The sequence below is a fragment of the Heterodontus francisci genome, chromosome 43 (assembly GCF_036365525.1).
Source record: "Heterodontus francisci isolate sHetFra1 chromosome 43, sHetFra1.hap1, whole genome shotgun sequence".
Lineage (NCBI taxonomy): Eukaryota > Metazoa > Chordata > Chondrichthyes > Heterodontiformes > Heterodontidae > Heterodontus > Heterodontus francisci.
The window spans coordinates 7,754,961-7,770,968 of NC_090413.1; the positions used below are offsets into that span (position 1 = coordinate 7,754,961).

At 44.5% G+C, this 16,008-nt stretch overlaps 1 protein-coding gene across 11 annotated transcripts in view; it reads right to left on the reverse strand.

The window, feature by feature from the left end:
- The window catches only part of LOC137355582 (EVI5-like protein), a 335,643-nt gene that overhangs the window by 196,802 nt on the left and 122,833 nt on the right, over positions 1-16,008 (reverse strand). For 8 of the 11 annotated variants that reach the window (XR_010970940.1, XM_068020858.1, XM_068020853.1 and 5 more), the window contains 2 exons: positions 13,057-13,182; positions 11,209-11,334 (listed from right to left, as the gene is read on the reverse strand). Coding sequence is in view for 10 of the 11 variants with exons in the window: in XM_068020858.1 (XP_067876959.1) it covers positions 11,209-11,334; positions 13,057-13,182 (252 nt within the window). In the remaining variant the exon portion in view is untranslated. The remainder of the gene's footprint in view (positions 1-11,208; positions 11,335-13,056; positions 13,183-16,008) is intronic. The other 3 variants (XM_068020856.1, XM_068020855.1, XM_068020857.1) reach the window with 2 other exon arrangements.

Here is a 16,008-nt window from a genome sequence, read left to right on the forward strand (position 1 = left end):
CAGAACATTGTGGTTGTTGGAGGTCAATATTCTCAGCTCCAGCACATCACTGCAGGAGTTCCTCAGGGTAGTATCTGAGCCCCAACCATCTTCAGCTACTTCATCAATGACCTTCCCTCAATCATAAGGTCAGAAGTGGGGACGTTCGCTGATGTCCTCCAGCCAAGTGTACAGTGATCTCTTGTAAAACAAGTCATTTCTTCACTCCAGCAACAGTTTAAAATTAATGTTCATATGACGAAATTAATATGCCTCATTCTTGGCAGGTGGGGGTCTGCATGACACCTTACGCTGAACCCACCTAATAACTTAATATTCCCTACCCGAGTGCTGTCTCAGTATTCTGTGCATTTTTGTATTCCTCTCTGATATTTGCTCCTGGTTCGCATGCCGCTGACAAGTTACCAGTTTTGCTTCCCTCCAATCTGAACTCTCTCAGGTTCCCATCCCCCTGCCAATCTAATTTAAACCCTCCCCAGCAGCACTAGCAAATTTCCCTGCGAGGATATTCATCCCAGTCCAGCTAGGATACAACCCATCCATCTTGTACAGGTCCCACCTGCCCCAGAACTGGTTCCAATGCCTCAGAAATCTGATGCACTCCCTCCTACACCAGTTCTCCAGCCACGTGTTCAATCACTCAATTCTCCTATTCCCATGCTTACTTGTACGCGAGATTACTGCTCTTCAGGTCCTGCTTTTTAATTTCCTTCCTAGCTCCCCAAAATCAGCTTTCAAGTCCTCATCCCCCTTCCTACCCATGTCGGTGCCAACGTGGACCATGACCTCTAGCTGTTCACCCTCCCCCAGAAGAATGTCCTGTAGCTGCTCCATGACATCCTTGGACCCAGGTACCAGGGAGGCACCAGACCATCCTGGAATCACAACTACGACTGCAGAAATGCCTCTGTTCCCCTAACAAATCCTCTATCACTACTGCTCTTTCACTCTTCTTCCTCCCCTCCTGTACAGCTGAGGCACCTGTGGTGCCACAAACTTGGTTTTGGCTGCATTCCTCTGAGGAACCATCACCCTCACCAGTATCCAAAATGGAAAACGATTAGCAAGCGAAATCATCTCAGGGGACTCCTGCATTCCCTGCCTGGTTCCCTTAGACTTTCTACCTGCCTGCATGCTCCGAATCTGCGGTGTGACCACCTCCCTAAACATGCTATCCACGTAATTCTCTGTCTCATGGATGCATCACAGTGACTCCAGCTGCTGCTCGAGTTCCGAAACCCGGAGCTCAAGCTTGTGCAGCTGATGGCACTTCCTTCAGATGTGTTTATCTAGGTCACATGGTGCATCCATGACTTCCCTCATATCTGTAGCATAGGCTGTACATTCCACTCGGCAAGTTGCCCTGCCATACCTTCACTTTACAGAATGATTATAAATAGAACAGCTTACCAGTTACTCAACAACCAGCTCCTTCCACTACACTGAAGAAAGAACCAAATACTAGAGTGAAAAAATAGGAAAAAAAAGAGCATCTCCTTCTTATAAATCTGTTCATTGTGTATCAATGGTTTGATTAAATGCAGGTAAAGGGTATTAATTGGGGTCTTAGTTGAGTCCTTATAAGCAGACACCAAGACTGGTGAAGGGTTTGGGTGAGCAACTACATGTTTATAATCCTTTTATTCTGCACAATAAATGTGAAACTGAGTAAATGTAGGCTCCAGCATTATCCTTCCATAACAAGCTTTCTGGAATTTAACACACTCCCTTCACCAAACTCCCCTCTCACCAAACACGTATCTCCACACTCTGCTTACAATCTGCACTCTGTTTGATGTAAGCTGCTTCTGTGATATTCACTGAGTAAATTATATAACAAATATCCAAAGCTTAAACTAACCACCTATTCATCATAACATTAAGAGCTATAGAGGTGAATGGGTTTGAAGTAAAAGTGTGAAGCCTTGTGCTCAATCCTTTCATCCAAAATCCATTCCCTTACACAAAGCTGCATGCCTCCAATGTTTTTTTTTTATTCATGGGATGTGGGCATCACTGGCTAGGTTAGCATTTATTGCCCATCCCTAATTGCCCTCGAGACGGTGGCAAGTTTCCTTCTTGCACCGCTGCAGTCCATGTGAGCTAGGGACACTTATCAGCCCAAGCCTGGATATTGTCCAGGTCTTGCTGCATTTCTACACAGACAACTTCAGTATTTGAGGAGTCACGAATGGTGCTGAACACTGTCCAATCAGCGAAATTCCCCACTTCTAACCTTATGACTGAAAGGAGGTCATTGATGAAGCAGCTGAAGATGGTTGGGCCGAGGACACTACCCTGAGGAACTCCTGCAGTGATGTCCTGGAGCTCAGATGATTGACCTTCAACAACCACAACCATCTTCCTTTGCGCTAGGTATGACTCCAGTCAGCGGAGGGTTTTCCCCCTGATTCCCATTGACCTCCGTTTTGCGAGGGCTCCTTGATGCCATACTCGGTCAAATGCTGCCTTGATGTCAAGGGCAGTCACTCTCACCTCACCTCTGGAGTTCAGCTCTTTTGTCCATGTTTAAACCAAGGCTGTAATGAGGTCAGGAGCGGAGTGGCCCTGGTGGAACACAAACTGAGCGTTACTGAGCAGGTTACTGCGAAGCAAGTGCCGCTTGATAGCACTGTCGATGACACCTTCCATCATTTTACTTATGATTGAGAGTAGATTGATGGGGCGGTAATTGGCCGGGTTGGATTTGTACACAAAAAGCAGGACAAGACATACCTGGGCAATTTTCCACATTGCCCGGTAGATGCTAGTATTGTAGCTGTACTGGAACAGCTTGGCTAGGGGTGCGGCAAGTTCTGGAGCACAAGTCTTCAGTGTTATTGCCAGAATATTGTCAGGGCCCATAGACTTTGCAGTACCCACTGCCTTCAGTCGTTTTTTGATATCATGCAGACTGAATCGGATTGGCTGAAGTCTGGCATCTGTGATGCTGGGAACTTCAGGAGGAGGCCGAGATGGATCATACAATCTGCACGTATGGCTGAAGATTGTTGCAAATGCTTCAGCCTCATCTTTCGCACTGTTGTGCTGGGCTTCCCCCATCATGGATGATGGGGATATTTGTGGAGCCACTTCCTCCAGTTAGTTGTTTAATTATCCACCACCATTCATGACTGGATGTGGCAGGACTGCAGAGCTTAGATCTGATCTGTTGGTTATGGGATCGCTTAGCTCTGTCTCTCGCATGCTGCTTATGCAGTTTGGCACACTCGTAGTCCTGAACTGTAGCTTCACCAGGTTAACACCTCATTTAGAGGTTTGCCTAGTGCTGCTCCTGGCATGCTCTCCTGCACTCTTCATTGAAGAAGGGTTGGTCTCCCGACTAGAAGGTAATGGTAGAGTGGGGGATATGCCGGGCCATGAGCTTACAGATTGTGCTTCAGTACAATTCTGCTGCTGCTGATGGCCCACAGCGCCTCATGGATGCCCAGTTCTGCATTGCTAGATCTGTTCGAAATCTATCCCACTTACCACGGTAGTAGTGCCACACAACAAGATGGAGGGTATCCTCAATGTGAAGGCTGGACTTCGTCTCCACAAGGATCGTGCGGTGGTCACTCTTACCAATACTGTCATGGACAGATGCATCTGGGCAGGCAGATTGGTGAGTACAAAGCCAAGTATGTTTTTCCCTCGTTGGTTCCCTCACCACCTGCCACAGATCAGTCTGGCAGCTATGTCCTTTAGGAATTGGCCAGTAGTAGTGCTACTCTTGGTGATGGACATTAAAGTTCCCCACCCAGAGTACATTCAGCACCATTGCCACCCTCAGTGCTTTCTCCAAGTGGTGATCAACATGGAAGAGTACTCATTCAGCAGCTGAGGGAGGGCAGTAGGTGGTAATGAGCAGGAGGTTTCCTTGCCCATGTTTGACCTGATGCCATGAGACTTCATGGGGTCCGAAGTCGACGTTGAGGACTCCCAGAGCAATTCCCTCCCGACTGTATACCACTGCCACCACCTCTGCTGGGTCTGTCCTGCTGGTGGGACAGGACATACCCAGGGATGGTGACGGCAGTGTCTGGGACATTGTCTGGTGGGGTGCTTTTTGTGTCTGCATTTACATGGGAAGATGTGGGGTCTAACTTTTCACATTTTCCAGGGTTGGCAGACCATACAGTAGGGGTTTTCATTTGCGATTCCTCCTGGACTTCCTTTAACCTGCCCCCTTGGTCACTTTTTCCCTTTCGCTGTCTAACCTTTTGCCAGCCATGTGCCTACCTGCCCCTTTTGTTCTCGGTGGGGACAGTCCCTTACACTTCAACAGCCCTCTGCTGGAGGGTCCTCCCAACACCGGTACAGGACGTAGGGGTGCAGGTTTCACTGTAGGTTGGGGTTTCCCCTCAACCTGGCACATGTGGCAACTCTTGCAGTACTCCACCACATCTTCGTGGAGTTTTGGCCAGTCAAACTGCTGTCTTATGCGGGCTTTGGTCTTTCGTAAACCGGCATGTACAGCCACATGGGCGCTTCTTAATATTTCTCTCCGGTACCTCTACGGCGCCACTAACTGGTGAACTACTCCCCACTCCTTGCTCTCAGGTATGTGAGGAGAACTCCATTTCCTCATCAGTGCCTCATTCTTTAAATAGTAGCAATAAGGGATTCCCTCTGCTTCATTTTTAGACTGGGCAGCCTGTGCTAACTCTCAATACTGGGTTGGCTCGCTGAGCCTCAGCTAGGGAAAATCCATTTAATTCATTCCTTAGACTGCCCAAAGACAGTCTCGAACAGGCAGATCGCATGGTCATCTGCCTGCAGTGTCAATGCAGTCTCCTCTGGGGGAGCTGGTTTGATTATGGCCTGATCCATACACATTCAGAGAAACTGCAGGGGTCAGTCTCCTGCCACTGCCCTGTCGCTCTGACCTCCTGCAGTTTTTCTTTCACTATTGGGGGAGCTATCACCTTCACCCCTGCCAGATCATCACCTAGGAGCAGGTGAACCCCATCCACAGGCAAACTAGGGGCAATCCCTACAGTCACCGGTCCCGAAACTTCAGGTGCACCCGATAATGTACAGGTACAGGCATGCGCTTCCCTCCAATACCATTCCCCACCATTTTGGTGCTCACTCCACTCTCTGGGGATCAGGCCTTTTCCCAGTAAAAGGGATCTAGTGGAACCTGTTGGGCTTGCTGGCCGCACGTGTTCCCTTCAAACACAAAACCCTGATAATCTTCAGGAAACCTATTAAGTTTTCCTGCACTTGTAGTCGTACGCTTCCTGGGTCTTACTCTTACTGCAGTTAAAGCCACAGCTTGTTCTGCTGTGCTTTCCATCAAGTTCGCTTCTTCACTGAGCGAGTGTGCCCTGATTAACTCTACTGGTTTTCCCTTTAGTTTTCAGCAGTCAGCTTTTAAATGTCCTGCTTTATTACAATGGAAGCACACAGGTCTCCGGGTCTCACTCTTGGTCACAGCACCTTCCTTTTTGGCTGGAGGAACGACCCCTATATCTCCTACTTACCTTTATCCCCCAGGACTGCCTGAGCAGATATCAACTTCCCACCCTTTGTCCTTTTTGGATTTGTGGGGGTGTTTAGGAAAGGTTCTCCCCTGGGAAACCCAGTTATAAATTAAAGCAAACTTATCAGCCAGAACGGCCACTTGCCGGGATCTGAACCTGCTGCTCCTCTACATGGGTCTTTATTGGAAGTGGGAGAATGTTCTTGAATTCCTTAAAGAGAACTACTTCCCGGAGATTTTCGTAGCTGAGCTGTACTTTTAGAGCCCTCAGCCACTGACCAAAAGCCAGCTGCTTACTTCTTTCAAACTCCAGATAAGTTTGATTAGCTTGCTTCTTGAGGTTTCTAAAGTTTTGACAATGGGCTTTGGGTACTAATTCAGGTGCCCCAACAATAACATTTTTGGTCAGTTCATACTTTGATGAACTCTCATCAAGCAACAGGGAATAAACCTCATGGGCTTTTCCACTTAGCTTGCTTTGCAGCAAAAGAGGCCAGGTCTCAGCTGGCCATTTTAGCTGCCTTGCCAGTTTTTCAATGGACACAAAAAATCCCTCCACATTATCTTCATCGAATTTTGGGATGAGATGAGATAGTTTTAATAATTCTGTACCCAGCCCTGAATTACGATCCTCCATATTGGCCATGCTTTCACTGGGGTTACTCTGTCACCCCCCTAGTTAACTCAAGCCGCTTGAATTCACTCTTAGCATTCCTTCTGGAATATTCTCTCTCCTCTCCTTCCCGTTCCTTCTCCTGTCTTTGTTTTTCTTCACGTTCGATCTGGAAGGCTCTTTCTTTCTCCCTCTCCTGTCTCTCTCTTACCCTGTCTTCTAATTCAAGTTTCCTTTGTTCCAACTGTATCTTTGCTAGCAGTACCTTGTCTGGGTCTGCTTCTAACCCTGTCTCTGCTTCTTCAGATTAAAGGGAAAAAGCTAGTGGCCAACCATTTAGGAGTTCAGACTTCCTAGCTTTGCCACATAAAGTGATCCCACACTGCTCAGCCATTTTCATCATCTCCTCCATAGACAGTGCTTTTAACTTATCCTAAGTTACTTCACCCTGACTTGGAGAGCTACTAGCTTCCATTGCAGACATGTTAGTATTCAATCACACACAACCACAAGAAAACCTGTATTGAAAACGTGCTCTTTTTTGATTGGGAATAATTTGGCTTCCCACTTCTAATTTCTCTTGTTTGTCTGTGGATCAATTACAGATGCTAGCACCCAAATGTCTGTTATGACCAGCTGAGAAAGAGGTCTAGGGTGCCCTTTCAGCCTTCACCTGGTCTTACTGTAACAGGGTTTAATTTTTTAAACACGTGTTTTTAGCTCCCCATTGGTGAATCCTTATTCACAGCTTTCCAATTAGAAGGTAAAGAAATGAGCACAAACAGGCTTTCTTAAGCTTAAAGAAAGGTGCAATTTTATTAAACTTTTAAACTCTAATTCGGTTGACGCCTACGGATACATGACGCGCCCACGCTAGTATGCATACTCGATATGCATTTGCAAATACAGACAGAAAAGAGAAAAATAAAGTGGAAAGGTTTGAGGCAATATCTGAAGAATTTTTTTATTACAGTTCTTCGAGCTCACTGTATAGTCCTTGATTGTAGGTAGTTCTTGCTTTTCGTTAGGGCCCAGTATTCTTCTTAAACCTTGTTCACTGTGGGAGACTTTTCTCTCTTGGGGTTCATGTGAATTCAGTGGGTTTTAGTTCCGTAAGAAAGAGATGGAAGCAGACAGGAGGGAGGTCTTTTTCAGTCCAGGAGCAAAGAGCTTTCTGCCATTTCAAACACTGTCTCTACAATTTAAAACTCCCCAAGTTGGCCAGCAGGGTAGTCACATGACTGGTATAACCACTTCTGGCTTTGTGTATTGGGTGGGTCAGGGACTGTCTACTAATATGCAAAAATGTCTTTCCAGCCAGGGGCCTGGCAATTCCTTGTAACAGGCCTTCTCTTCCTCCCAAAAAAGATTTTGAAATTTAATGCCCGTGTGGCGAAATTAATGCGCCTCATTCTTGGCAGTTGGGGGTCTGCATGACAATGTATTAGAAAACCAGACGGTCTGTTCTGTCATTGTTTTTAAAATAATGGCTTGATAAACCAAGGAGATGCTTTTCGAATTTACTATCTGCAAAATGGGGAAGGTCAAATGTTTTCAAAATGTAGCCACTTGGTATGCTCAAGGCAAAATTTCAAGTTAAGTGATTCAGCGTTGCAGTGGGAAACAGCCATCTCAGTGGCGAGCTCATGAATTTGACAATCAGATTCAGAAGAAAATATTCTAAAGCTTGAAAAGAAGCTGACCAGACTTCTCGCAGAAATCCACCAAATCCTGATTTTACCCTGTAGGGCAACTGGCACAAAACTCATGAGTGCACAGAGTGGTGGAGTCACTGCTTGTTGCAACATTTGACACCACAAGGAAAGGGTACTTACAATTGCAGATGTTCCATGGTGCCACACCTGTTGCCTGGGTGGAGCTTGGCACCATTTCGGCATCAACAAGCAAGCTTCATAGCCTATTTTCTAGTTTCTTGGGTGGCAAGCCACCCAAGGATGAACGATAGATATTTATCAAATTATGCATGGCTCCACTCATGACTGCAGGATGCAAACACTGGCATAGACTGAGAGGTCAAATGACCTTTTTCCATGCTATGTATCAAACGTAAAGTTGATATATATATAACCTGATGAATTTAACATCCTGCACCACTGCAACCTTTTATTCTTCTTTCCCACAGCTGCACAAGGACCAGCCGAGACCGGGGCAAAGGGCATTAAGGCAGAGACTGAGCAGTGGGAAGAAGAGGTTACCAGAAAGGTTGGGGTGGGGCGATGGGCTGAGGAGAGAGAGGTGGCGCAGGCACTTCCAGGCAGCATCACTTGGGTGGTGATGTGGAGGGGACACAACCCAGTGAAGCGAGGCAGTGTTGAGAGTGGATCCAGTGAGAAGATGACAGTGGCAGGGCTACAGGGCTCCCAACTGCAATGGGGCATGATGCAGGAGCATTGCAGGTATCAGATATTTCAGGTCCATTGACCATCAGATGCCATTCTTGTCTGCCAGGCTGGTCAACCGATGGCAGTTGAAGAACGAGCCTCTGGACTGATTGCTGAGGGGCCCACAGACGCCCTGCAGTGGACGCCTTTAACATCTCCACCCATCGCTGCTGCGATATTTATGATCAGCCGTGGCTTAGTTGGTAACACTGTTGCTTCTTGGCCATAAGGTTCTGGGTTCATGTCCCACTCCAGGACTTGAGCACAAAAATCAACGCTGACTACACTGAAGTGCTACACTTCAGATGAGATTTTAAAACCAATTCACCATCGGCCAGCACACTCACCCCGCGCACACACACACCCCGCTGCACCCTCCCCTCCCCCAGACATCCCGCTGCACCCTCCCCTCCCCCCGCACACACCCTTCTGCATCCTATCCTCCCCGCCCCCATCACACCCCGCTGTACCCTCCTCAACCCCCCCACACCCTGCTGCACCCTACCCTTCCCCACCCCCCCCCCCCCACTGCACCCTACCCTTCCCCACCCCCCCCCCCCCCCCCCACACACCCTGCCGCTGAATCGTCCAGTTCCCCACTTCTACCACAGCCTACTCCCTCCCATGTACTCCAGCAGAAGGGCTGGAAGCTCCTCATTCATGTAGTCCATTTATGATCAAACAGTTTTGCCCTTCTTCCTCTGCCTGTTCCACATTAATTTCTACATTCATGTTAGTCAGCACACATTCTACATCACAAGGCTGTCCAGTGCCTATACAGAGCTAGTCAATGGAACGTTCTGCACTGCAATGTCTTTGCTTAGTTTACGTTCAGATTCATTTTATCTGCACCTATTCCACCAACTCTTCAGTTCTGCCACATTCATGCCCATCTTATAAGTAATTTTAAATACAAGATCAATCCCAGTTAAAATTTAGTAATGAGAAATCAAAGAGACTAAATAGACAGAGGCACCATTTGAGTTAAGTTAATTATGGCAGCCTTACTGAACAGTTTGTCAGTTGTCAAACCCAAGCCTGAGTTTGAAAAATGCTTGTGCCATTGAAGACATATGATAAATGGGTTGGCATCAAATCAACACACTGCATGTAACTAGAAAGATCTATAAATATCCTGCTGGATTAGTGAATCAGTAACAAAAGGGACATTAACTCAGTATATGTAGAAGCACAAGTAACAATTTAAAAGAACTTTTCCATGCAGAGGATTATTAGGATAAAGAATTGTCCTGATATTTGAAATAGAGCTAGAAATGTGAAAATGTACGAGAAAGGTATAGGAGAAGAGCAGGGAGCACTCCAGTAGGTAACTAGGATTGACACAGCCATACTGGGTTGTAAAGCTGCCTTCTGGGCCAGAAATTATGAGTCCTGAGCAATAAATCATTCACTTAGTCTCCAAAGTGACTTTACCCACTGTCTTTATATAGGCTCAGATGAAACAGGTCTACTGCCTAGCGCACACTAATAGGCACAAGAAAGCCCTGATTATTGCAGATGCATTCCATATAACACCTCATCCACACTATGCAGTCATTACATATGTACAGGTCACAACTGCCTTGCTTGTTGCAAAGGATGAAACTCTCTCTAGATCACCAGTTGCTGTGCAACCTCTTGGAGCAATTAATAAAGGAGAGTTTAATGAGTGGCTTCACAAATTGCAGTGCATTTCCAGCACATCACTTCAGATTTTCACCATTAGCAGGAATCTGGTTCAGAGCTTCATAGGTTCCTAATTACACAGAGGCCTAATGGGTCAGAATGTGGTGTAACCGCTCCCTAATATTCCACAGCGCAGAAGTTGAGTTCCAGGTCACAATGTTGCAATATGCAGACTTTTAAGCTGAACTGATGAAGTGAAATGAAGCAGAGATACCAACCATGGCCCACGGCCAAGAAAATGCAAACCTCAGTCAGGCACTCATTTTGATTAGACAAGCACAGAGGACAAGAGAACAAACTCATACCACTGGCTGCGTTGTTCACTTCTGAACAATTAACAGCAAGTGCCTTAATTATTTTTCTTATTCAGGTATAACAGCTTAAAATGAAAGCAACCCCTTCATCTGTGCAGAAAACCTCACATCAAGCATCCTGTTACTCTTCATGGTGTAAGTAATGAGTAGGGGTGCAAAATCAACTAAAACCCCTCCCTGCAATCTTACCCAAAATAAAGCTCATTCATGCAAACAGGCCCACCTTCAACTTTCATCCCCATTTTCTCCTAGATAAAATTAAAAATATCTGCCTATGTGTTAAATCCCACCAGGGTTAGTTGTTGCAGTGGCTAGTCTTCCCATTGGATAACTATCCTATTTCTCTTGGCTTCAACAGCCAATCCTCATTTCATGAACCATATAAATTTTACCAAAGGGTTTATCAATTCAGTCTTGCAATCCTTCTCTGGCTGTCAGCTTGAGCACAGAAATTTGCTAGGAAGAAAACAGACCTAAAACTGATTGGATATATGGGGCAATTCATTCTATAGTTCATCACAGTAATTCTACAGTGAATTTAAAATCTAATTTTATTTAGGAGTTCAGATTTCAACACAGCTTGCAATCACTTCCAGACATTCATTATTCATAATTAGTGAGTGAGCTGGTTGTTTAATTTACTCCAAGTGTTTCTCTCACAATTCGAGAATACAATGCCTGCCTCTATAGGACTCAGCTGGTTACCTGTATTAAATACTCAAACTGGTAGATGCAGAGACCCAGCTCTGCCATACTGGGTTTGAAGAGCTCACGCAGTCGATATTCTTGCATCAAACGCACAAACACACAAAAGGCTTCTTCCTCTGGCATCTATAAAAGGAAAGAGAAATATGCTGCAAGACACTGGTAAAACATGCAAACAATTTTACTTCAGCACAGGCTCAAATCACACCAAACATGCTCATAAAACTATTGGCTAAGGACCAGGGATTATTGACAAAGATTGCATTGCCAAAGTAGTAAGTACAGTGGGATAGTGTGTAAAAAAAAAAGTCTTCTGCTCTTTGCCCAATCCCTTGGAAGAACAGAGGGAAAAAGTAATGGTGAGAAGCAAACGTGGGTTTTAATTCTTCCCTGCGGCATGTTATACTGGTATTTGAAATTGGATTACTAGGTTTACCAGACTGTTGCCAATTGATAGATTTAACAGCATAAACACCTAGAGGACCCACTAGACTCCTAGAATGAGATTTACAAAGACCAACATAAAGCTAACTGTTACATACTGATGAGAATGTTGATGAACAAGTAATCAGCTGCTCTTCTACAGTAATATAAAAGCAAAATACTGCGGATGCTGGAAATCTGAAACAAAAACAAGAAATGCTGGATTCACTCAGCAGGTCTGGCAGCATCTGTGGAAAGAGAAGCAGAGTTAACGTTTCGGGTCAGTGACCCTTCTTCGGAACTGACAAATATTCGAAAAGTCACAGATTATAAACAAGTGAGGTGGGGGTTGGGCAAGAGATAACAAAGGAGAAGGTGCAGATTGGACCAGGCCACATAGCTGACCAAAAGGTCATGGAGCAAAGGCAAACAATATGTTAATGGTGTGTTGAAAGACAAAGCATTAGTACAGATTAGGTGTGAATATTCTTTTCTTTTGGGCCTCCTTATCTCGAGAGACAATGGATACGCGAGGTGTGAATATACTGAATATTGAACAGCAGCAAGTGTAAACCTGAAGAAAAACAACCTGAAAAAAACAGGTTGAGCTATCGGTTGTTTTTGGTTGTTGTTCTTCAGGTTTGCACTTGCTGCTGTTCAATATTCAGTATATTCACACCTAATCTGTACTAATGCTTTGTCTTTCAACACACCATTAACATATTGTTTGCCTTTGCTCCGTGACCTTTTGGTCAGCTATGTGGCCTGGTCCAATCGGCACCTTCTCCTTTGTTATCTCTTGCCCAACCCCCACCTCACTTGTTTATAATCTGTGACTTTTCTAATATTTGTCAGTTCCGAAGAAGGGTCACTGACCCGAAACGTTAACTCTGCTTCTCTTTCCACAGATGCTGCCAGACCTGCTGAGTGAATCCAGCATTTCTTGTTCTTCTACAGTACTTCAGTTTTATAAAGTTGCAGTTCAGACAGCATCTTTTACAGGATGCCTGCAGCAAATAACAACGCCCCAAATTAGTCTCACTATCTGGTAACTATCTGATTTGATGTTAAATCTCAATGACCTATTTAGATTACACTTTCTGAACGCTATGCACTTCTTTCACAGTTCAATACACATATAGGAGCATCAGCAGTGACCCATTTACTGGTTTAATACTGCACACAGTGGCATTCCAAGTTCCACCTGTGTGCAGAACATCTGATTAGAAGGATGCCACTCTGAATAAAATATTTGAAGTAAAGAATGCACTAGCAAAGCTGATCCTTGAAACACTAGGAAAAGCATCGAGACCTTAGACTAAGATATACAGTTACACTGTTTATACACAAGCACAACACCATCACATAACAGTCAGCAGGAACTGCTGACACCAGTGTACCACTGGAGAAATTATTCACACTAACCTGCATGAGGAGAAGCCCCACAATGAATGCACTTCCTTGGCAATATCCAACTTCGCGGTCAACCAGAGAATATGCCTGGAACAAAGCAACTGAATGTAGTCTCAAGCCTGGGAGAAAATTCAGATACTTAAACCACAAGGTGACTCAGCAGCTCAATCCATGATGATTGATGGACAGTTATATTGCTGCTTAATAAAAATGGGAAATTGGAGGCTCTGTGTCAAACCAACATGGGTCTGTAGAACCAACTTATCCAAGGTCTTGTTCCACTATCTGGTACACATGAACGAGAATGCACCATAATGAATCTGAGGAGAACAGCTCAGTTCGTAAACGCAAACCTTGTACGTGAAACCCTCCAATTACTTGGTAATTTGCCAATGTGACCGGTGTCTTTAATGGAGAGCGCTGAATCAGACATGCCTCCAGGCCCACTGTCACATTACCCAAACATGTCAATCAGGTAGCTCAGTCACGCACATGAAATAATCCAATGAAATAGCCATCCCTGGGGATACTTTGAATTCCTTGGGTCCACTGTCTATTAAAACGTGTGTACTTTCTGAAACACTGCCAATCCCTGTGAGGGTGCATAGGCGAGAGCTGTAACCATCAGCTTTTTAGCTACAATTTAATGCTCTTGATTCAATTTCACTGAATTTAACTTCTTTCAGTACTAAATTCTCAATTTGGTGCTATCGATACAACTCAAATGGAGTATAAAAGCATACAGGAAATAGAAGGGAAATGGAATGTGACGATAGCTCAAGTGCAAGAACCGATAAATGGCTGCCTCCTGTACTGTAAATTAAGTGATTCTTGTCTTGTTTGTCAAGTATTTACTCTAAGTGTGAAACTTGTTTGATTTGCATTCCCTGTCAATAATTTAAATATGTGCAGTGGCACTGCACACAATGCTATAGGCCACGTTGTAAGTATGAGAGTCTCCATATGGAGATCTACCATTTTAGAGCAGGCTGTAGGGAACTGTCTAACAGAAGGGTAGATATTCCTTGCACAGGGAGGCAAGGAGACACTGAGCGGGTGTCAGTGACAACTTCTTCAGTGCTGAATAATGGATACTTGGAAGTGAATTACAGGTTGGAATTCAATGGAGGGATACAATGTAGTAGATGTAGTGTATTTAGATTTCCAAAAGGCATTCGAGAAGGTGCCACATAAAAGGTTACTACACAAGTTAAGAGCTCATGGTGTTGGGGATAATATATTAGCATGGATAGAAGATTGGCCAACAGGAAACAGAGTCCAGATAAATGGGACATTTTCAGGTTGGCAAACTGTAACTAGTGGAGTGCCACAGGGATCTCAACTATTTAAAATATATATTGACTTGGCTAAAGGGTGGGAAAGCAAGTTGTGAGGAGACGACAGTCTATAAAGAGATATAGATAGGTTAAGTGAGCAGGCAAAAATTTGGCAGATGGAGTATAATGTGGGAAAATGTGAGGCTATCCACTTTGGTAGAAAGAATAGAAAAGCAAATTACTCCAACAGAGAGACACAACAGAATGCTGTGGTACAGAGGGATCTGGGTGCCCTTGTACATGAAACACAAGAAGTTAGCATACAGGTACAGCAAGTAATTAGGAAGGCAAATGGAATGTTAGAAGAGCAAAATACTGTGGATGCTGGAACTCAAATGAGAACAGAAAGTGCCGGAAATACTTAACTTTCTATCTACAAAGAAGCTGCCAGACCTGTTAACGTTTCAGGTCTGTGACCCTTCATCAGAACTGGCAAAAGTTAGGAATGTAACAGTCTTTCAGCAAGTGAAAGGGGGGCGGGGGGGCGGTGGGAGAAGAACAAGGAAGGAAGGACTGTGATAGGACGAGGGGGGGGGGGGTGGAGAGAAAGAGATTAAATGAGATGTCATGGAATAGAATGCAAAATGGAGTGCTAAATAGTTGTAGCCAAAGACAAAGCCAGAGTCGAGAGAGAGATTTTCTTTTCTTATTTTTTTTTAAACTACGTGCTAGTCTCCAAGTTATTTTTCATGTTTTTGCTTTCATACAAAGCTGTTCATTATTCTGCCATTAGCACTCTCTCTGGACTCATGCTGTGTCTTTCACTACACAGACTTGGCATTTCAAGTCCCATGACCTTTCTGAACCAGTTCTGACGAAAGGTCACCGATCTGAAATGTAACTTTGCTTCTCCACAGATGCTGCCAAGACCTGTTAAACATTTCCAGCATTTTCTGTTTTTATATCATTCCTGAATGGCTTTACTCCAATTTTAAGCTTATGTGCCCTTGTTCTAGCCTCCCTACCAGAGAAAATAGTTTATCTTTATCTACCCCATCAACCCCTCTAATCATTTTAAAATCAATTAGATCAATCCTTAATCTTTTGTTTATACTCCAGCAAATACAAGCCTAGTCTATACAACCTGTTCTCAATTTAACCCTATAAGCCTGGTATTATTCTGGTGAACCTGCACTGCACCCTCCCCAAAGCTGGTATATCCTTCCCAAGGTGCATTGTGTAGAACTGAATGCAGTACTTCAAATGCAGTCTAACTAGAGCTCTGTCCAGCTGTAATATAACTTCCAAACCTCTGTGTTCCAGGCCTGTCCAAATAAAGGTGAATATTGTTTTAGCTTTTAATTACTTCTTGCACTTGCCCACTAGATTTTAGTGATTTCTGTAAACAGATGTTTAAATCCCTCTGTTCCTCCACAATTCCTAGCTTCTCACCATTTTGGAAATACTCTGATCTATCTTTCTCAAGTCCAAAGTGAATGATCTACATTTCCCCACATTGTACTCCATCTGCCACAGTTTTGCCCACTTCCTTAATCTATCAATGTCCCTTTATATCTTTCTGCTCACCATCTATTATTTACTGTGCCATCACTGCCAGATCATTACAATAACTGAAAACAGAACAAATCTACTCCATACAACCTTTTGGCCAAAATGTTTTGTAACT